Source organism: Eublepharis macularius, chromosome 11 (assembly GCF_028583425.1).
Source record: "Eublepharis macularius isolate TG4126 chromosome 11, MPM_Emac_v1.0, whole genome shotgun sequence".
Lineage (NCBI taxonomy): Eukaryota > Metazoa > Chordata > Lepidosauria > Squamata > Eublepharidae > Eublepharis > Eublepharis macularius.
Window position 1 is genome coordinate 22,261,132 of NC_072800.1, and position 23,764 is coordinate 22,284,895.

At 44.1% G+C, this 23,764-nt stretch overlaps 1 protein-coding gene across 1 annotated transcript in view; it reads right to left on the reverse strand.

The window, feature by feature from the left end:
- The window catches only part of HECW1 (HECT, C2 and WW domain containing E3 ubiquitin protein ligase 1), a 186,924-nt gene that overhangs the window by 111,308 nt on the left and 51,852 nt on the right, over positions 1 to 23,764 (reverse strand). The window contains exon 4 of the mRNA XM_054991627.1: positions 7,816 to 7,910. Within this exon, the coding sequence (XP_054847602.1) occupies positions 7,816 to 7,910 (95 nt within the window). The remainder of the gene's footprint in view (positions 1 to 7,815; positions 7,911 to 23,764) is intronic.

Sequence of the window (23,764 nt, forward strand, 5' to 3'; positions counted from 1 at the left end):
CGTCCCCCCATGGGTCAGTAATGACTCGGTGCTTGCACAGGGGACTACCTTTACCTTTGTCATATATATGTCATTCTCAGTTTAAAAGTGAAATGTAGCTCCAGTGTTATTCCAGGAGGAAAAAAGTGCTACTAATTGTCGAAAGTTTGAAAAACATTTTTTTCAAACCCGTTGTATCAGATTATGCACTTCCTAAGAGTTTTTTTTTAAAGGCTCCTGGACAAGTAGGCCAAATTCCTTATGAATAGGCCATTGATAACTATACTATCGCTGCATCCACACAGTGATGCTTTTCTGTGTTCATTCCATTGCCACTGTAAACGCAGAAGCATTCACAGTAGCAATGGAACATCCCTGCAATGGAGTTTTCCTTGCACTTCCCTTATCTCAGCCTCCAACCCATGGTAGCCGCCCCCCCCTCCACCACCCAGGAAGCTGCCGCAGAATGTTAATTACTGATTTCGAACTACAGCAATAGGTCAATTACGTATGGTAACTGACATATCTTTAAAATCAGTAATTGACCTATTGCTTCAGTTTATGTTAGGAATGAAGGAAGGAAAGCGACACAGATGTTGGTGAGAGCTATAATAACATTTTTCCATCCACACAGTGTGCAAAGCAGCTTTTTAAACTGCAATCTTTCCCAAGGTTTGGAGTGCAGCAGAAGGGGAGAAAACAAAGAAAGGGAATGATGTCATGTGAATGCTCCAGAAACACTTATTTCAGTTCAGTCACAATAGTGAAGTGATACCTCCATGTAGATGCAGTCGAAGTATAATCCTACACACCATTACTCTAGCATCAGCCCACTGATTTCACTAGGTTTAGACTGGAAGGGTTGCACAGTAAACAAAGGAAAGTGCTTCATAAAGAAGCACTGGACCTACTACAGTGTGCTAGGAGGAGATCAAAGAACAATAAAAGTATACACACACCTGCACACACAAATACACATACGGGGTATTTCTTTAGCAAGACATCATTAGCTGACAAGTGCATGATAATTTAATTCTCATATGTGTTATTAAGTCACGCGTGCCTTCCCATCTACATAAGTGGTTTTCATTGTAAGTGTCAGTTTCGATGTAAATCAATGAAAAGGCAGGTCTGAAAACATCCAATGAACCCTCATGAAACAGATCGAATAGAAAGGTGCAAACGTGCTTTGGAGAATACGCCGAGCCCTTCTCGTCACAACCATCTCCTCCCAGCCCGGAGCAGAAAAACAAAAAAAAAAGCCTCCCTCTGGCCTCATCAAAACCGTTTCTTAATCAACAGGAGAGGGTGCTATCAGCCAACAGGACCTCTCCCTTCCACCTCACAGCTGCTTCTGGTCAAAGCCATTTATTTAAGCAGCATCTAGATATGGCTGAATCAGCCCAGCGCCAAAAAGTCGGAGTAATTTTACAGGATATATGTTAGGGAAACAATGGCCTTAGAGACCAAGACCAGCATGGGGTACTGATTAGAGTGTTGGACCAGGATCTGGGAAACCCCGGTTCGATTCCTCACTTACTAGGTGACCTTGGGCTGGTCACACACTCGCAGCCTAACCTAGCTCACAGGGAGTGATTCCGCACACATTGGATAATGCACTTCCAATCCTCTTTACAGATCATTTGGAACTGATTTTTGTGTGTGCGGAACAAAAAATCCACCTCAAATGATTGATAAAGTGCATTGAAAGTGCATTATCCGACGTGTGCGGAATCAGCCAGGGTTGTTGTGAGGATGAAAAGGAGGAGAAGAAAACCATGTACGCTTGTTAGGGTTCCATCTTGGGGGAAAGTGGGGCACAAATGAAGTGAAATAAAAATAAAATGGCAGCACGGCTGTTACAGAGACAAAGATTTGCCCTCTTTCCCACAAAGAGGTGAAGCTCTTATACTTCAATGGTTTTGACCAGGGCTTTTTTTCTGGGAAAAGAGGTGGTGGAACTCAGTGGGTTGCCCTCCGAGAAAATGTCACATGGCTGGTGGCCCCACCCCACAGATCTCCAGACAGAGGGGAGTTGAGATTGCCCTCCACGCTGCCCGGCGGCGTGAAGGGCAATCTAAACTCCCCTCTGTCTGGAGATCAGGGGGCGGGGCCACCAGCCATGTGACCATTTTCAAGAGGTTCAGGAACTCCGTTCCACCGCGTTCCCGCTGGAAAAAAGCCCTGGTTTTGACTGATAGGTGGAAATTCCAAGAACATGAAGGAGAGGCTCCTCCGCTTCCTTGTCTTCAGAATCAAGGGAGCACGGATGGATTTCCTTACATGTGCATGTCTATGGAAAAGGAAGGTGCAGAAGGCTTAGGCTATGCTTGTGTGACAAACCGTGTGTAGTAACTGAACACTGCTTCAGTCATTTCAGTGGGTGGAATAGATCTGGAACAAGAAACAAAATCTGTGTAATACCTTTTATTACAGCCTACCGAAATCACACAGAGCAGGCCGACTTACTATTTGGCAGGGCTTTCTGCCACATGGCTGCTTGGTTGCCTGTATTACGACAAACATGGTGATTTTTCTCCTGTTACACATTCTTATGTAAGGTACTACTTTACCCAGTGGTACGGCTTCCCACATTTCCCACAGGGTTGAGCAATCGTGCGTATTAGTAATCCGTGACTTGTGACAATGAGTGGGGAAGGCATTCCCCGAAGCTGCAGCGTTCACGGCTGTGCTTTCATTCTTGAGGAATGGCTCGTCTTCCTGGTTCTTCTCCACAGCTGACAAGTTTCACAATATGCCAAGCATTGTTTATATACTTTGAAAGGTTCAGTGCTTGTAGTTTTCATGAGGCAGGTTTTTTTTAAAGTGTAATTTATTATTGATGTGTTTGAGGTTTTTTCCATTACTAAGAAACCATATCCTGGTAAAAGCATTGAACTTATGTTTGTTGGTGTGTTATGTAATGAGTGGGGTTGGATCTGGCATGGGTATATGTATGTGATTCTGTGTGTTATTTTGACATGTAAAATGAATCATGGGGGGGTGTCTTTTTTTCATTTTGCAAAGGTGGAACACGCGTGCACATAAATACACACATGCACACAATGGATTTTTTTAAATAATAAAAAGGCAACCCCACTTGCCATATTGAGACAATGCATGTATATAATTTGAATTACAGGTAATGAATATAATTTTGTTTGATATAACTCAGGGGTAGGTAATCACTAGTATGCAGGGCTTTTTTCTGGGAAAAGAGGTGGTGGAACTCAGTGGGTTGCCCTTGGAGAAAATGGTCACATGGCCGGTGGCCCCGCCCCCTGATCTCCAGACAGAGGGGAGTTTAGATTGCCCTCCGTGCCGCTGAGTGGCGCGGAGGGCAATCTAAACTCCCCTCTGTCTGGAGATCAGGGGGCGGGGCCACCGGTCATGTGACCATTTTCAAGAGGTTCCGGAACTCCGTTCCACTGCGTTCCAGCTGAAAAAAAAGCCCTGCTAGTATGTATGCAGACAATGGCCCACTAGACCATTTCATTTGGCTCTCAGGGCCAGATCTCTACCCCACCAGCCGAGGCACTGGAAGCACTGGTGAAGGGGCAGTGGTGCGAGAGAAGGCAACAGGCATGACTTATGCCTATCTTCACCTCCTGCATCCACATAACCACAAGACAAGTCCAAGACAAATCCTAAAGATGCTGGAAGTGTTTGTTTTGTCTGGTCAAGTACAATCCTCGTCTGTCCCCCACCCCATTCTGTTTGCCAGCACATCAACATATTCACAGATAGATGTTCCCCTTTCTGCTCAGGGCAATTGAGAGTAAAAATGACCCAACACCATCGAAGTATACACTTGTAAAAAAAAAAAATTTAAAAGTGTGAGCCAAGCTACAAGTGACGAATGACACTTGAATGGCAAGTGAACAGACTGAGGGCCAAACTACAAGTGACGCCTGACACAGGTTGGACACTTGTCAGCTTCCCTCAAGTTTTGATGGGAAATGTAGGCAGCTTGGCAGAATGTTGGACAAGTGACAGTTGAAAAGTCCATTGGACAGCCGTCAGAGAGCCAAGCTGCAAGACCAGGATGCCTACATTTCCCATCAAAACTTGAGGGAAGCTGACAAGTGTCCAACCTGTGTCATTCGTCACTTGTAGTTTGGCCCTCAGTCTGTTCACTTGCCGTTCAAGTGTCATTCGTCACTTGTAGCTTGGCCCTCACATGCATTCCTCCCTGTTCACTTGTGCTCCACTTGCCCTTCACTCGATGACCTCATCATAAGGAATAGATAGTTGAAGAAGACTGAGAGTGAAGATTTTTTTTTTTTTTTACACTACTCAGGGTCAATTTGATCCCTTTTTCAGATCAGGTTAAAAATATTTGGGCAATAAAACATTTCCCCTCTTCCCCCATTAATCCTGATTTTTTTTTTAACCATAAAAAGAGCCGTATTGAGAAGTGTGGCACTTGTGCAACTGACTTCAGCTATAAAAACGAGATTTGTTGCCTGATATATGTAATGAGACAATGGAGAGGCACTGAAGCATGGCAGGTTACAAATGTACTTTGCAGTTGTGCATCTTCGTACAATTTGTTTGATTACAGTGTTATTATGTACAGATGATTATTGCTTCTATTAGATGGTCATAATAGGAGACATGATTTGAGCCGAGCAGAAGCCGAGGGGTATCAGGGGTGCATCAAAACCATTAACAAACAAACAAACAGCTTCAGTAATGATCTCCTCTGTGCTATTAGAGGACCCCTTCCCCCAACACACAACAAATCATGCCAGTTCCTTCCTAGCATTATTTGCTGGACCCAGCGCCACACTCTCAGCTGCACATATTGGCTCTTCTATGGTTACCACGATGAAATACAATGCTCTCTCTTCAAGCTGGCACAAATCAGTGTTGCCAACTCCTCTTGACTGACCCTAGCAAAGTGTGCACTTATTATTTTAAATGATGACTGGGAAAAGACAAGGGCCTCCATTCAGAAATCCAGAGCTTATTTCATATAAAGGATCCAAACAGCATCCACAGCAACCAGTGACAGTAACGAATGGAGAACTAACTGGTTCCCAGGGCTTTTTTTCTGGGAAAAGAGGTGGTAGAACTCAGTGGGTTGCCCTTGGAGAAAATGGTCACATGGCCGGTGGCCCCACCCCCTGATCTCCAGACAGGGGAGTTTAGATTGCCCTCCGTGGAGGGCAATCTCAACTCCCCTCTGTCTGGAGATCAGGGGGCGGGGCCACCGGCCATGTGACCATTTTCAAGAGGTGCTGGAACTCCGTTCCACTGCGTTCTTGCTGAAAAAAAGCCCTGCTGGTTCCCTATTGCTTGTTTTTCTTTCGCTGTCTCTCCTGTCTGCTGTTGGGCACACAGGGCCCAGATTCAGACTGGGACCATCACAACAAAAGGAGAGGTGGATTTAAAGACCCCTCCCCATCTGCTCCCCTAAATTCCTCCAATAGGGGGAAACACTAACAAAAATGTGTTTATTTCATAGGTGAAATTCTCCCCAACAATGCCTGCTTGCAGTTCCAATGGCCCCAATTCTTGCACCCAATAAAAGGTGGCATTGCCACAGCATGCTTTAGGAGCTTCCAGGGTAAAGAAAACTCTTCAAAAGAGCACTGAATTCCACAAGGGACCAGTTTAAATGATGCTTCCCTCTCGAGAAGACACAAGAAGGTCCCCCCAACGGAGTCTCCCTGAGTGATTAGGTATTCCCACAAAGGGCTCAGTTCACACCAAAGGACCCTTACAAGGTGGTGAAAGACAGGGGCTCTTGTTGGCTTCCACGCATGCCTGAAATCATTAACTGGAGAGCGTGCCAGGGAAAGCAGCAGAGGCGGAACACTTCATTGGTAAGTGTTCTTCCTCCTACACTGCGGCACAACAGATTGGAAAGCAAATATTTACAGGAGTGCACAAAGTCCTGAGCAAATGAGTATTTTGCTGTTGTCAAGGGGGAGCAAAGGATTCACTGAATGCAATACTTTCCATAATGGCCCAATAATATGGGACAAGTAAAGGGTCAGACTTTATGGATCCATCCCACTAGTGGAGATGCTTTCCTCTGCTAGTGGAAGTGCCTCCGCTAATGGGATACAACCTCCAAAGTCCAGATCTTGTGTTTCAGTCATTTGTCAGAGAGTCTTTCTACACGAGTCATCTTACAGGAGAGGTTTTTCACCTCTCTGCACAGAGCAGGCAGAGATTGCTCCTAGAAGGTTTGTTAATTTCATCTTCACCTTTATCAATTTCACTTCCCCTTGGGAGGCAAAGGTGAAATTAACAAACTCTCTAGAATTGTGGCTCCCAAAAGCTTTATTTATTTATTTGCTTGCTTGCTTGTTTACTTTATTTATACTCCACCTTTATCCCCAGTAGGCACCCAAGGTGGCTTACATAATTCTCCTCTCCTCCATTTTTTCCTCACAACAACCCTATGAGGTAGGTTAGGCTGAGAGTGTGTGATAGGCCCAAAGTCACCCAGCAAGTTCCCCTGGCAGAGTGCAGATTCAAACCTGGCTCTCTCAGATCCTACTCCAAAACGCTAACCACTACACCACGCTGGTTCTTTAATAAAGCAGTCAGCAACTGGCACCTCTAGAGTTCAATCCAGCCTGCAAGACAGATATAATCTAGCCACTGACCAGGTCTGCATCCACACGTTGTTGGATATTGTGCTGTCATAACACTATAGCAACTGGATTTTCCTGTGTGGACAAATTGGAAATGTCCGCTACACAGCGATGACAATGTAATATCCAACAGTGTGTGGGATGCAGCCCAGCAAGACCGTTGAAAGGGGGTGGATTTTCTTATCTATTTCCCCCTCCTGAGTGCCCACAGCCAGGTACTGCAACCTCACAGCCAGGGCTAAAAGCAAAATGATAGACTGATTCTGGAAGAGTCTCACAAACAGCATCTTATACACTTGAGGGTCTCAATGTAAAAGCAAGGTTTTGTTGGTATAGGGAGAAAGGTTTATTTATTTCAGGAACAATTTCAACACAGCAGACACCGGCCGTTTTCACATGCTTACCGGCCACGGAACATTGCGCCGAGCTCCCGGAACGAGAGCGTCTTCCTGGCGCGGTTTTGCGCAAGAACGGTTCTTGCGCAAAATTGAGCCAGGAAGACGCTCTCGTTCCGGGAGCTCGGCGCAATGTTCCATGGCCAGTAAGCAGTGTGAAAATGGCCACCATTTGCTTAACTCATTTCCCTATATTTCCATGTCTCAAATACTAAATACACTGACGGTCAGAAGTGAATAGATGTTATTTTATTCCCTTTCCAAATGAGTAAATTACGTAATTGGAAATTCCTACAAAGCATAACTGATTGAATCTAACAGTAAAATCTTTTAAGTTAAACATGATAAACTCTTAGATATGAGTCTAGTGCCACCTGAAACTATGTAAAACTATTGTGTTTCTGTTCTCCGAAACATTTTAATTGAAACACTTGAGAATCCAGGTACTCTGGCCCAGCCAGCCCAGGCTTCCAAACAACAGGATTATTTTCCACCAACAGAGCAGATCTTTAACAGGTTCATTCAATGGCATCTCCAGATTCAGCGTCTTGGGTATCCTGGTGCCGGGAAAGCCTTGCTGCTTGACCCTGAAAAGTTGCTGCCAGGCGGATTAGAAGAGACTGAGCTAGACGGTCTGGCAACAAGGCAACTTCATAAGCTCACAGACAAACCAAAGAAATCAAAATTTGCGACAAGGAAATATCACGCTCTGCAATCTGTCCAGATCAACACAGTTTGCTTAACTTTGCATAATGTATTTGCTCCGCAAGTCACAAAGGAAAGGGCATGTGATAGTCAGCATGGTCAAAAAAGGAAGAAGACTGACTTACGGGAGCTGCATTATTCTTCACTGTTACACTGGGGGTGGTTGCTCGCAGTGCCCCGCTCACTCCATGGTAGTATTTGAAGCAGATCTTTGTTTCAGCTAAAAGAAAGAGTAACCTTGGATTAACAAGTAATTACTGGCTCTCGTCTGTTGTTGACTATGATTGGCCACAGTGCAATTTTTTCCCCCCATCCCAAGTTGAGATTGTCACATTTCTCCTTGCTGTATGTGAGAGAAAGAACTCTCAGGAACCTCTCCTCCATTCAGGACAAGTTAATCACATTTGTCCCATTGAAATCAATGGGACGAGAAGTCATCTGCTTTCCCCATGGTCATAGATCCAGAGGAGTTAGCCGTGTTAGTCTGTAGTAGCAAAAGAGAAAAGAGTCCAGTAGCACATTTAAGACTAGCCAACTTTACTGTAGCATAAGCTTTGCGAGAACCACAGTTGCATCTGTGGTTCTTGAAAGCTTATGTTACAGTAAAGTTGGCTAGTCTTAAAGGTGCTACTGGACTCTTTTCTATTTTGTTTTCCCCATGGATATCAATGCAACTTGCACACAACTATCTTCCTCTGGATTGAGGGTCCTTGAAGTTTGCTAAATGTTGTTTGCTGTTCACTTAGACTTAACTTCTGTTCGTTGTCAGCTGCAAGTAAAGAGCAGTGTTGTGATGGGCACAGAACGGAGTTCCAGGATCTTTTCAACAGGACAAGACCTGCTCAAGGCTGCCCACATGTAGTTATGACACAGTTAAACCAGGGTGATAAGATTACCATTTGCAAAATTCAGTTTAAAAGAGAGCTACGAGCCTGAAAATTTGTTTATCTCCTCTAAAGAAATAAAAGCCCCTGCTGAATGGATTGCAACTGATAAGATCAACTTGCATACAAGGGACAGATCTATGCCATAACAGATGCACAAGGGTTCCCAGAAGCCAGTCAGTGGCAACTCCCGTTGGTTTGCCTGACATTGCGCTGGCTGAGGGAGTACTGTTCAGCATGTGGGGGCAATTTTGGCCCCAAACAGGCTGATTCTCAAAGAACTGACCCCGTCCAAAGCATGGGCACACTCCCATAGCCAGGGTGATGATGTCACTTTCTGGAAGTGACATCATCATGCAGAGGCCAGGAGTGGCATGTGCACCACCCACCCACACCGATTGCCAGGGAGACCTGGCAACCCTCCAAGATGTGATGTGTGAAATGCTAAGAAGATCTGTTCATGGATCTCCCAGCATCACATGTGGTTTGGCTCCTCATAGGAATGTGAAACGGGCAAGGCAAAGAGCTTCTGAGTGCAACTTTGCATAAACTGAGGTGGAGTTGCCAACTCTGGGTTTTGAAGTTCCTGGAGTTTGGGGGTGGTGATTAGAAAGGGCAGGATTAGGGGAAGAGAGGGTCCTCAGTGAAGTATAATGCCATACAGTCCAGCCACCAAAGCAACCATTTTCTCCAGGAGAGCCTTTGTAGTTCTAGGAGATCTCTTGGCCTCACCTGGAGGATGTTAACCACAGGCTAAGTGATGCTCAGAGATGCTTGAACACCTGCCGTCTGAGCACACTGTAAGAAGCTGCAATCACCCAGGAATATGCTGAATGTCTTTCAAACAAACATGGAGTAACTTTATTTAGGAGAAAGTAATAAAGAAACACAAGGCCCAATAAAGCCCTTCGTAGCAGTTTCTCTAGCCAGCTTACCCAGAGACAAGAATAAAACCTGGGGCTGAAACTACTCCAGATTCTAGAACCTTGGGACTAATAAAAAAACTTGCAAAAGACTGCTGAACAGGGCTTTTTTTCTGGGAAAAGAGGTGGTGGAACTCAGTGGGTTGCCCTCAGAGAAAATGGTCACATGGCTGGTGGCCCCGCCCCCTGGTCTCCAGACAGAGGGGAGTTTAGATTGACCTCCGCAGGCGCGGAGGGCAAACTAAACTCAATGTCTGGAGATCAGGGGGTGGGGCCACCAGCCATGTGACCATTTTCAAGAGGTTCCAGAACTCCGTTCCCCCGCGTTCCCCCTGAAAAAAAGCCCTGCTGCTGAATATTACACACGTGTTCTGCTCACTAGTCATGAGCAGGGAGCTGATTGTTCATTGAGCAGTTCAGCTCTTTGTAAGCAGCTTGAGCCTGTTTGGCTGATTACATTTCTTGTATTCAAACAGTACAGTTCATTGCAGTATGCAGTATTTTATACATGTGCTTTCTCACACAGCCCAATGGGAGTCCTAGTTTCTACCTCCACAGACCTGATGTTGCTGCAGGTCACCTGGCAGCCAATCATTCAAAGAAAGGGTGAGCAAACTGATCAGTCAGCTAGCAGTTAAATACAATCACTTTGTTTTTAAAGAAGTCTTTCACTTCGGTGTTCACTTAATCTGTTATCAAGGTTATTTCACGCACATACTTTCCCACACAGCTCCCCCCCCCCCCGTATCATTTAATTACTTCACCCAACCATCCATGACCCTGGGAGAGGCTGATTTCAACTACTTTGCAGATGCAAATTTGCCTACAAAACAGAAGAAAGTGAAACTTCACTAGCCCAGCTACTGCATAGCCACAAAACTGTTTAACAGCAGGTCAAGTTGGATGTAGGCAAGGCACAGAGATATGAAATCCAGCTGACAAGTGACTGCAGCTGTTGAAAATGGTAGGCTTGCCTGCCAAATATGTTTGCTGCAGAGTTTGCAGCACCTCTTCAGATACATTTAGAAGTGGAAGTACGTAGGGTTTTATCCACCCAGAAGGTGAGAGGAGTATTGAAGAAGGGAGCTCTGACTCTCAAAAGCTCATACCCTGGAAATCTAGGTGGTCTTCAAGGAGCTACCGGACCCAAATCTTGCTCTTCTATTGAAGACCAATATGGCTACCAACATGAAAATACCTAAGTCTACAACTCACTCCACTACATTTTCCTGACGGCAAGCTGCCTTTAACTGCAGTGGTTTATGATACTTATGAAACAAGGAGTTGGGCTGCCCACTTTTTTGTTTGTTCTTGACCAGAAGCAGATTGGCATTGTTTGATGCCCAGTCACTTTCAGCCTCCCTGAAATTTTGGCCAAAACAAACTTTGTTTTCTGTGGGTATGTTGTGTGGAGGAGGGGTGTGTTTCAGGGGCAGAGAATCGGCTTGGCACGCAGAAGGTCCCAGGTTCCATCCTCAGCTTCTCCCGTTAGGACCAGGCAGTGGGCGATGTGAAGTACTTCCACCCCAAACCCTGGGGACAGCTGCCCATCTGAGCAGACAATACTGACCTAGATGGATTAATGGTCTGATTCAGTATAATGTAGCTTCATGGGTTCAGTTTATTTCTGTTTTAATTGATCAAAAACCTGTACTAAAGGAGGAAAGAATGAATACATCTGTGGATGAGGTGTGGTTTGGGGAAAAGAACTGATAAATTGTATCTGATATTATCTACTGAAATGCAATAGATATACTTAGAAAAGTATTTCGAGAAGGGAATGAACAGAGCAGCCTCACAGTTTCTGAGAACTTGGTCATTAATGCACTGAGTATATGTCAAATGTTCTCTAATTCTGTTGCCGTCTTTGAAAGTACACATCTGAGGTAAGCAAATAAACAAATGATTGATACAGTGTATGAAGCACCATAGTGCTAAGTACAATCAGATGGCAGGTCCCTGCCCTGAGGAGCTTACTGTGCTGCAAAATACACACCATCAAACATCTATGCTGCTGTTTGAGCCCTTTGGGTTTCCATAGGTCCTGCCTCTTCTTGGTACCCATTCCCTCTGTTTTCTTTGGCCTCAGTTTTCAGCCTCTCTTCCCTGCATCTGGCTGGCTGCGGTCAATGTTTTTTTTCCTAAAAGAAGTTGATGCTGATACTCATGATGTTCACTACCTTGGAGGCACAAACCCGCTGGCCAAAAGAGGTGCTGGTACTGTGGAAAAGACTGCCAGTACTGTGTACCAACACATATTGCCTGAAAAAAAGCACTGGCTATGGTGAATGACCATGAAGCCCTCACCTCACAGCAGTGTCGTGGCATCATCAACAAATGCATGCGAGTTGCATTGGCTAAGGCAATGAAATTACTGGCAGTGTTAGCAAACAAGCCAAAGTCTATGAGTCCAGAGAAGAATACCACCATCAAAATAAACTGAATGGGTTTGTAATAGCGTGTTGCAGAGGAGGGATCATCAAAATCAAGATGGGCTTTTCCACAGAGATGAAAAAGCACACAAAACAAGGTAAATGGTTTAAGTGGAGCTGTCAAATAGGAACAGCCAAGGTGCAGGACTATCAATTCTACCGTAATCTAGAAGCAGGAATTGTTGTGTCTGTTCCAGAAGGTAATCAGCTGGGGCGATCGTGCCATGAGGCAGCTGAACCACAACCTCAGATGGAGTTCTCATTTTGTAATTTTCTCTACGGGAATTTTAACAGCTCAGCAGCCAAGCCTTTTACTCACTTATCAGGCATCATACAAAAAGCTGATGATATCAAAATAACTGCAGCACGCACAAATAAAGATGAGCTTGGATCTCCAAATTAATCAGTTCTGAGTTCCTCCCCCAGTATTCCCGCGGCCTGAAAGTTGTTTGGAGCATCTGCGTCTAAAAATAATGTTTCTCAGTATCTCGTTCTGCAGGCTGTAGCCAAAGAAGCCCTTTTAGTTTCTTAAGCAAAAAAGGAGAGCCTGAAGACAAAAAAACCCCTAGACTTTTCTGTTTAGCTGATACTGTCCCAGTAACAATGTGCAGCCAGGGAAGTATGAGTGGTGGCGGGACTTGAAGACTTAAATACAATCTGGTCGCAACAGCACAGATTGCCAAAATGCTGAAGTTGTGATCTAGGGAACTCCAAGGTTCTTGAGAAGCTTATCAGGAGTTCCTCAATGAGAACTTCAGTCCTAGTGGAATAAGTCAGACCATTGGTACTGTCTACTCTGACGAGCAGTGGCTCTCCAGCATCTCAGGTCTTTCACGTCATCTACTTTAACTGGAGGTGCCGGGGACTGAACTTGGGACTTTCTACATGCAAAGCAGATGCCCTACCGCTGAGCTACCCCCTTCCCTGCAAGAACGCCAGCTCTCTGCTACCGATCCTGCCCTGCATTCCAGAATTGTGCAGGAGAGCTGAGCATGTTCCGGGACACATTCTCTATTAACACACTGTGGCTGGGAGGCCCAACACGAACCCAGCCCCTTCCCTACAACATAGCCCAGAATCCTCTGCAGTGCATGGAAGCTCTGTTGCAGAGGTTCAGGCGGAAGGTTTTCCCAAAGCCACAGGCTGGGATTGAATAGAGACTATGAATGGTTATCTCATTATCAGAAGTAACCGACTTCCTTAACAGAAGCAAACTGATCTCCATATCAGAAGCTACTGATTGCATCTACTCCTCCCTCCCCTCTCCACCTATAGATCTGACCAGTTTCTTCTTGCCCTCCATGCATCTGACGAAGAGAACTGTGATTCTCGAAAGCTTATGCTACAATAAAGTTGGTTAGTCTTAAAGGTGCTACTGGGCTCTTTTTGATATCTGCTGCTGTAATTACCCGACAAAGCGTTCATCGGGTGGGAAAGACAAGGAATATAAATGCTATTGGCAGGCAGTCTCTTGCTTCTCCCCCCCCTCTTTTGTCTTCAAGACTGAATAGCGCATGTGGCATTTCACAGATGGGACCTCTTGTAAAGTCTGTCACTCATTAACGAGAGTGCCCAAGAAGAGATGGCACAGTTATTAAAATGAGGGCAAAGCATGACAAGGTGGGAAGGAAGGAGCTTATAAGAGGTTTTTTCAAAGGCGTAAGACACTTTTCATGGTTTTTTTTCAATTGTGTGTTTTCAAAGAAGGCTTAGGAGAAAAAAATGAGCACCGTAGTGCCACAGCTGAGCTCCTCAAAGATCCACTGGTTTCAAGAAGAAAGATATAAGCTCTAATAGTTTAAAATCAATGGGACCTAACAGTGCTTAACTTTGGCTGGATCAATACTCGTATCAAAAACATTTTTCTCTAGGGTAACATGCAGTGCTGGAAACACAGAGGCAGACAGAGGTTCCCATCATGCACGCCTTTTAAAGGAAGAGGCATGGCAGAAAACTCGTAATTCCTACTAGGGGATGTGTTATGAAGGGTTGCCAATTGCCTGGAGGAAAAAAAAGCTATTCTTTACTTCCACACCATGAAAAGCTTCAATTGTCCGTCTCTACACATTAAGCCTCTGTTAAGGAGACATCTTTCTCCAGACCTGTTGGTAACCCTAATTTTATGTGTGAGCCAGCCTTCCAGCTACTCTATTAATTAGATTTGTTAATTAAGTAAATGTCTGGCCTCAGAGTGCGATGCACAAGGCCACTTCCATCATGTTTTCCAAGTGAATATCCCTGCATAATTATGCTGACATTTAAGAATGGGCCACAGAACTCACCCTGGCCCCTCTTCGGTCTGCAGAAGCGATCACAGGCAGGTCTACTTGGAAGTATATCTCACCAAGCTCAGCAAGACTTACCCCCAGGTAAGTGCACACAAGACTGCAGCCCCTGTGCGTCACTATCCCATCAAATGTGTACATTTAGCTCCGCTGAGCCCAAAGGCACACCAACTGATCAAGCTCATATGAATTCAACCCTGAAAGTTTATTTTACAGTCAAAGGCTTGCTTGACTTCAAAAGAAAATATTTTTCAAACTATGTTTCTGTCCAATTTTCAAAAGCAAACTCCCATCCCCAAACCCCCCCAAAGGTTTTGTAAAGATGGTTAATAAAAAGCAACAGCCCAATGAAAGTATGGAAAATCTCTCTTGAGATAACTTATCCCGAATCCAAGGGGACTATGGATGAGGGTTGCTCAAGCAACAACACATCGTGGCCCCCACCTTGTGGAATGGCCCGCCTAAAGAGGTCAGGACGGCTCTCATGCGTTTGTCGTTATAAAATGATTTTTTTTTTTAAAGTAACAATTCAGGAAGATATTTTTATAAAGGGAATAGGACTACAGGATGATGGAATGGTTCACGAAGGCACTTATATAAAGATCTATGCCACTCTTTATGGTCAGCATCATCTATTTGTAGGATGTATTATCCTGCTCTTATTGCATTGTTTTCTACTTCTGTAATTCCATTTTCTGCATCACATGATGTATCATGTCGGATACTTTTTTGCACTCTTTTTATTTTTTGTAATCCTAGTCCTATTGTGTTGCTTATTATATCTCGCATGCTATCTGATTGTATTGTTTTATATCGTGTAATCTACCTCCAGACACAGTGGGGAAGGCAGACCTTTAAGTAAGTAAGTAAGTAAGTAAGTAAGTAAGTAAGTAAGTAAGTAAGTAAGTAAGTAAGTAAGTAAGTAAGTAAGCAAGTAAGCATCAAAAGCATTTTGAGATGGTGTTCAAAGAAGGGGAAAAAATCCTAAAGTAGCCTTTTGGAGCTCAGTTCCTGTGAGGTTTGGTTAATTTTGCAATGTTGTTGTGAGAATGAGTAATATGAGATCTGCATCCAAACAGCCACCTTAGGCAAGCCCATGAAGTTTACATGCCCTGTAGTATTTTTGACCATTTTTCTCTGAACAGCAGATTCTCTTGCCACGCTTCAGAAACAGTAATCCAACACACTCTTAGGCACATGAAACTATAGGACCAAAAAATAGTGCTCATGGAGCACTGCTGAAACAACAGGAATGCCTTTGAGGAGAATGTCAATACAGACAGAGAGAAGACTCCCCAGACTCCTCAGCTTAACACCTCCTGTCGAACCAGGATTCCAAAAATCTGGGCCATTTCCACACAGCTTACCTTTTGCCGAGGTGCAGTGTGTTCTCGCGCGAATTTGCGCAATAACAGCATGATCTTGTGCAATAACAGCACAATGATTGCGCAATGATTGTGCAATAACAGTGTGATCTCGCGTGAAATCATGAAATAACAGCGTCTTCCTGGCGCGATTTCGTGCAAGATGCTGTATCCCGACAAAAGGTAAGCTGTGTGGAAATGGCCCCAGACCAGAAGCTTCAAGAGACATGAAGTTTCTCAAGCGGACCACCTAATCCTATGAAAATACAAGGCTGGAACTCCAGAACCAGCCAATTCATTCTGGTTTTCATTTACAATCTGCACTCCAGAACCCAATAAATTCTGCACGAGAACCATGCATTACAAAATAATAACAACAACAACAACAACAACAACAACAACAACAACAAGAAACCTAATCATGTATGTGTTTATTTTAAGTGTCTTCTCTATAGGTGCCAAATGAAAGTTGGCTATGGTCTAGATCTGGGGACATGTAGCCTCCAGCTCAAGGCTGAAGCCGGTGTGGTGCAGCGGTCACAAAATTGGACTAGGAGTCGGAAAATCTGGACTGGAATCTCCATTTGGCCATGGAAGCCTTGGACTAGTCATACATTGTCTCATCCTAACCTACCTTGCAGAGGTTGGTGGAATAAAATGGAGGAATGTTATAAGCCACTGTGCATCCCAATTGGGGAGAAAAGCAGAGTATAAATATCTGAGGAAGGTTCTGGAGGACAATGGGCTAGAAGCTGGAGCCAGGAGTTTAGCAAGCAGTACTGAACAGCCGACCAGATAAAAGTACCCTTCAGGGCTCCCAGCGTGTATGCCAGCTCTGACCGATCTAGAGGCTTCAAACTGCCAGCTAACCACAGAGGCTGCTGATGTTTCACACCTTTTGCGCCTTCTGCACTACAGTCCATGGTACCTCTCAGCTACAATTCCTGGCACACAAACTTACAGCTGTCAGAAAAAGAGTTGGCTAGATCAGGTAACCAAGGTCATTGTCTCCTTTCAACTGCAGCTGACTGAAGTTGGACTGGCAAACCCATTCATCTCCCTGAGGATGACGTAACTATCCAAAAGACTTGCATGCGTATCAGTTATCGTACTAGTCTGACAATTTCTAAAGCATCAAGGGCAGAATGAATATAGTGTATCCTTTGGAATGGGTTTCAGTTTGCATGCCCTTTGGGTCATTTTACACTCTCGAATGCATTTAGCTTTCCCAAAAATAAAATGTGAAGAAGAAAATCGTATTCCTGAACATGGAAGAGGACTTGTTGCAACTTTAATTATAGCAATCCATGGAATGAATGCTTTGTCTGGAACTTCAAGCTCCAAAGGCAGCTTGATTCAGCAATGAACTACCACTGGAACTCCTCATGGAGGTAGTTCCGGCAGTCAATGGCTCAGCTGTACAGAACTGCCAGCTTGGAAAAGAAGACTGCATACAGATGCAGCATATCTTCCCTTCTCCCTGTGTTCTGACTCTAACCTGGCCAAAATTTAAATTCTAATGTTGTTAGGGGTAGGGTGCTGTTTTTTGGGGGGGGGATGGCTTTAATTACTCTGGAAAAGGTTTTGTATACACTGATTGCCAGACATATCTCATCTTCATCCTCCTCTGGATATCAGCTCAGGTTTGCATCAAATTCTCGTCTTCCTCCTGGTTTTTCAAAGCTCCGTTCATCGAGATTAATCTTCTTGTTCTTTTCTCACCCAGAATTTCACTTGCTCTTTATAATCCTCTCTGCTCTTCTTTTGCTCAAAGGTCAGATTGGCTTTAGGAGCTTAACTTTCACTAGAAGGGTAGATTTATTATCTTGGATATAAAAAGCAACAATGCCAAGATTAAGCCAGTCTTCCCCATCCCCCACCACCCTGGCTTATCAACCCTCTCAAACCTCTAATGCACGAAACACCTAAAGCCAATTCTGTTCAGAATGACACTCTACATGTGTGTTATTCTATGTTTTCTTATGATCCATCAAGGGAGGACTGATGGACAGCAGATAGCATTACCATAAGGATGCAATTTACTTTTACCAAGCTGTCTGTTTCCATTAAGTGGCAGGTTGACCAAACCTTAGCTAAGCATTTTCTTGAAACTAATACCTAATAGGGACGGGAATATCATTATCCAAAAAGTCTCTTTATGATCAATTCTGTCCATCTGGGGAGAAAAAGGCTTACGCTGCATTTATTGGCAAGTATAATTCACTGAATATTCATACTGTGAAAAAAATTTAGGAGAGGGAAGTAGTTTGCACATATGTACGAACAGGAAAGAGAAAAATGACTTCTTTTTGGCTCAGCAGCCGCTTTGTTTGGAAGTCCCATAAATTAAATCAGAACAGTGCTCAACCTTATGATAATACAGCATGATCAGATTACTATTCTGCAGTTCCTTAATTACAATGGACATTGACACTGATCACTGCTGTGTGATTAAATTACCGCTTCCCTTTCTAGCGGGTCCCTTTGTGATTGCTCATCATTTTCTTAAGGTGTTTCAGAGCGAAATTTTCATTTTCTCCTAAGTGTGTATGGGAGGGAGGGGGGATTTATACAGCTGTTAAAGAGTTCTTCTCACCACTCAGGTCCTATCCCTCCAGTACTGAAGAATACAGCCAAGTGACGTGTTAGAGCTATAATGTAACTTGCAAACTCACATGATAAAAATATAAGATATTTTATAACTGGGGAAAAAAATAAAGAGATCGGTTGAGCATTTAATGCTGCAGAGCCTTATTACAGAGCAAATTACTTGCACCAAACTGCAGGTTCAAATAGCAGCACAGAACTATCACCAGGTGAAAATAGGTTTGTTTTAGCAAAGCAGAACTGTATCCCCAAACACATTTTGACCCACCTTCCCCTGCAATGTATTTGAGCATCAGTGTCGCTGCTTCCTCTGGTTGCCGCTTCACTGCTATCCTTTTCCTATAGCCAGGGCTTTTTTTCTGGGAAAAGAGGTGGTGGAACTCAGTAGGTTGCCAGCACAGGACCACACACTGACGTCACTTTGGGTTATCTGGAACAAGGGGGAAATTTTTTAAAGTTTAAATTGCCCTTGGAGAAAATGGTCACATGGCTGGTGGCCCCGCCCCCTGACCTCCAGACAGAGGGGAGTTTAGATTGCCCTCCGTGCCAGCGGTGCGGAGGGCAATTGAAACTCCCCTCTGTCTGGAGATCAGGGGGCGGGGCCACCAGCCATGTGACCATTTTCAAGAGGTGCCGGAACTCCGTTCTACTGTGTTCCAGCTGAAAAAAAGCCCTGACTATAGCTGCTGTTTTTCTCCTTTCTTGAAATATCCATATAGGAGGACCCCACCCAACCAGGAATCATGTAGTAAAAGGGATGAAATCAACACTTGAGCTCTTACATGATGATGTCACTGTTATGTATTGGCCCTAGCTTGAATAAACTATAAGGCTTTCCTGACGCTGAATCTCATTGGTGGTTACAGTTGGTAAGCAGCCAATGGCCCGATAGCAATAAAGGCCGATTACATTCTTGTAAATATGTTATAATGTATATAGTTCATGCAAATGATGGTATCCTAGAGTGCTTGTTGCTATTGGTTGTTGGTTAAGTCTGGGGCGGGGTTTGTATGTAAATCACTCTGGGCTGGAATTATTCTGAGCTCCAGGCTCAGTACTCAATAGTAGAGATGGGCACGATCTGCATTATGATCGAAAAAAACCCACGATAATGGCAATCGCGCGATCGGGACCCAGCAGATCGTGCTCAGCCACGGCCAACGATGCAGTGATCGGGGGGGGGGGCTGGATCAGGGCAATTGTGCTCGGATCGGGAAGCCAGACACTCAGGCAACGGAGCCAGGGGAATGCCTGAGCTGTGTTTGCCCTCCTTCTGTCGCCCTGGAAACCCGAATGGAAGCCCAGCTTTCCTTGATCAGCAGGGCTTCCTTCCAACCACGGAGCAACAAAGCAGTCACCAGTTGGAGAAGACAGCCAGGGGAGAGAGGGGGAAGGGGGTGTTCTGTAGCCATGGGCACTCCAATCTCATCCCTGCAAACCCTGATAGGCAGCTCTGACGGCCAAACACAGGCTAGACCCGCCCCCCGCCCCCTGAGGGGAGGCGGCCGCCGCCAGCACCCACCTTCCCACATAGCTGGGAATAGCAGCGTGCCTCAGTTTGGCCTCCACGATCCACGATTCACGTCTCGGGAACGGGAGATAATTGGTGTGGATAATTTATTGGGGATCGTCGCCGGCGCCGACCCACGATCGGCTGGATCATTAATTTATTTTGGATCGTGCCCATCTCTACTCAATAGTCACCATATATCATTGAATAAAGTCATATAGGTCAATACAACCAATCAGATTTGGCCTAAATTGTGACATTATTCAAGGCAAAAGAGGGTCAATTGAGAATGAGGACAATTTAATCAAATAAGTGACCATTTATGTATGGGAGTAGGAAAAAAATAACCTTGAAAAGAGGTTTTTGGCACTGCTACAAGTGTACTCATGAAAATTTGAGAGTCGTTTCTCCGCTTCGCTTTCAACAGACTATTTATGGCTAAAAAAATCATGAGCATGTTAGTTTAAAATGGAGCTTGCGTTATACACATACATCTGTTTCCCAAAATGTTTCATGCTTGTGGCTTGGTTTGCATTGAATCATGCAGGGTAAACTGTAGCCTACATTCGTTTGCTTGCTCCTGTCTGTTGGAGATAGCCAAATGAACAGTATCTTACTGCTTCACAGCTGCTGAGCAAAGGAGAGTAAAATCACTGTAGTTTACTTTAGAATATGCCAGATTTTTTGATCCCTGTGTCTTGATAATATAGGAATTCTGTCTTTTATTGGTAAGAACATTGGAGAATTTTGTCAAAAGTGGATGCATTGGCTGAGGGTGGTTTTACGTTCCCATGTACCGTATCAGAAGCTGTGCATTTTAAGTTCAACAGTATGCCATCTTGGATGATAAACATTTGTACATGTGTACACGTGGACTGATTATTTCCAGCTGAATGCAAAAAAAAAGAATCTGCTCCATTAACCACTGTATATTCATCACACTTTGAAATCAATATGCACACATTGCTTGTTATCTTTTATCTCAACTACACATCATATGATATTTTTAGCCTAATATTTCCATGGCAACAAGGCAAGGAATGGTCCATTGGAGAAGACAGACGTGGCAGAGCTGTGTAGCTGGGGAATTAAAAAGAGAGGCCTCAGCTCTTTTCCAGCAATTCCTGCGCCTTCCAGTCTTTTGGCATGGCGTCATTCGTTGGCTCCGATTTCTTGCCATTCAAGTTAAAATGCAATCGAGGGAGGGGAGGGGATTAAAGGCCACATCAGTCATGAGCTATCACAGCAATGCACTCCCGAGTCAAAAGTCATAAGGAAGGATTTACATTTATTTCTCTTTCTGAGTCAGGCACAATGACACTACGATACTCCTCAACTCTGTACCTGATTTACAACAGGACAGGGGATGCATTCTTCCCATTTTAAAATTTCTGATGTGAGCACTAATTATACAAAATATCTCAATTTAGTTTTCAATCAATCAATCATTTATTACGGTCGCAAGACCAGCCAACAATTTAGTTTTGAGGGAAACTCATTGACCTCTGGAGAATTTGCACCAGCTTTCAGTAACACGTGTTTTGGGAGTTCTGTACTTTCCAGGCTTGTGAAGGTTCAGAGCTTGGGACAGTAATGCACAGGGAGATGGGGCTCACACCTTTCCTCCCTGAGCTGTTTTCCCCACTGAAAATGGTACCAGCAGCCACTACTTGCCCTACTGGGAAAACTTGCATGCTGGTAAATTTCCCCAGGAGGGCAAATAACAGCTACTGGGGTTATTTCAGAAGGGAAAACAGCACAGGGAGGCTTAAGCCCACTCGCCACAGTCCCCATCTGAGCCTGCACATTCCTAGGAATTAGGTTCTGAGAATGGAACTTCCCAGCACATGTCTGATCAGAAGTCCTTGGGAGGGACATGAGGACTTTGCAATGGGTCCTTTGTTCCGAGTCAGCTTCCCTTCTTGGTTTCTAAGATATCCAAGTGACAAAATGTTTGGGCTAGATACTTGGGATTGTCCCTGACTCCGCAATGGTTCGTAAGGGAGCTTTCAACCATTAGCCCCTTCCTGCAATAAAAGAACAGCACGCTTCTCTCCTCTTGTGTTTTTCGGCTGCTAAGCAGGGAAGGACACTTAAGAGCCACCTCCTTTAGCAGCTCTTTGTTGGAAGAAGGGACTGGCGATGTCTCTAGCTCAGGCTTTTAGGACCGCTAGCAGAGAAGAAGGAAGGCAACAACCACAGAGTCAGCTAGATAGATAGGCTGCTATCAGTCTCCTTCCTGCCAGGGGAACTTCCTTCCCTTCTCTCCCCTTCCTCTCTCTCTTCTTCCCTGCATGCACCAGGAGAGGCAGCATGGTGTCTCCTCCTGAGAGAGATGGCCTACTTTCAATCTAAAGCCATCCTAGCTAGTTAGATCAGTTATTTTTTCTATCTCTCCACTAAACTTATGTAAATATATTTCTTTAGATACATAAACAGTTATTGGTTCTCTAACTTGGATGAGAGCTTTCTGCATGCACTCTGTTTAGTTAACGTGCCTTAACTAAAACCCAATACTCTTTCCTGCTGGCCAATGTTCCAGGCTGTGAAAAGAGAGAACTATCCTATTAGACTAAGTTATATGTCTATAGTAATAACAACTGTGAAACACACGTTGTTCCTTTTCTTCTATAAACAGATTTAGCTATTCTTCAATTTGATGGTGAGAACAAACTTCCACTAATACAGAAAAAATTATCTCTGTGCAAATCAGAGACCATTTCGTAGAAAAAGCGCTGGAGGAACTCATTAGCATAACTCATTCGCATATGCTACACCCCTTGACAGCACAGGAAATGTGTCATTAGCATAACTGATTTGCATATGCCATACCTCCTGACATGACCTATCCTGGCTGTTTTGGACCCAATCCTGGCCATTCAGGGCCGAAATTGTGCCCAAAATGGCAAAAAGGGCTGAAAATGGCTGAAAAGGGGCCCAAAATGGTCAGGATCGGGCTGCTTCTGAGTGGGAGAGTGATCCACCACCCGTCAGGGGCCCAATCCGAGTCATTTCGGCCCCAATCCAAGCTGACATGGGCCCAAAATGGCCAAGAGTCAGGTGGGTGGGGCCACCTGACATGTGACCTCTTTGGGGAACTGCCAGAACTGCGTTCCTGCGCGTTCCCCCTCGAAATGAGCCCTATATGCATATATTAATTATGCCATATTTTTTTAAAAAATCAAAAGATCATTATATATTTTAAGCAGAGTAAAAAATAAACAGCAGCTCAGGAAAATGGAGATATTGCATGTGGCATCTCGGGACAGGCACAAATAAAAAAAAAACCCTACCAGTTCCTTAAATTCTGCATTCTCTCACTATTACCTGCCTTGATTGTAAATTTTATTATGGTTTTATTATATTTAAAAAAATAAGTAAATGAATGAATGGCCAATTCACATGTGCGCATTTATTGTTTGATTAGCCAGCATTTCATGGCTTGCAGCTGAAAGAATATGTTAAACAGATTTTTTTTTTTAAAAAAGTGAGTTTTTGCGAGGGCAGAAAATTCTGTGTTAAATTCTTGATGGTCTATTCCTACTTGCAAGTCAACATGACACTACTGCCATTATGTGCTGGACTTCTTATGTGAATAGAGAAGCAGTAATATCTGTGAAATTTCAGATCACTTTACCACCTTTGTTCATTATATTTGTTTATTATTTTGTTGTTTCAGTGAGGTATGTTACTTCATTTATATGTCACCTTTCTCCCCAAGAGGGAGGCAAAGCAGTTTACAGTGTTCTCCTGTCCTTTATTTCATCCTCACAACAACCCAGCGAGGGAGGTTAGGCTGAGCGTGCATGACTGTCCCAAAGCCTCCCAGCAAGCTTCCATGGAAAAGTTGCACAGATTCTCTGACTGTCCAGGAGACCCTTTTTATAACGGGAATAAAGTCACAGATTATGTCTGTGAAATGTAAGTCATTTTCATTGCTTTGTTTGTTGTACACCACACTGTTACATTCTTTTTCTGATGTATCCAGCTAAGTTTCATTGTTTGTTGTACATATTATATTGTTTTATTGTACATCCTATACTGCTTTTAATGTGCTACTCTCATTTTA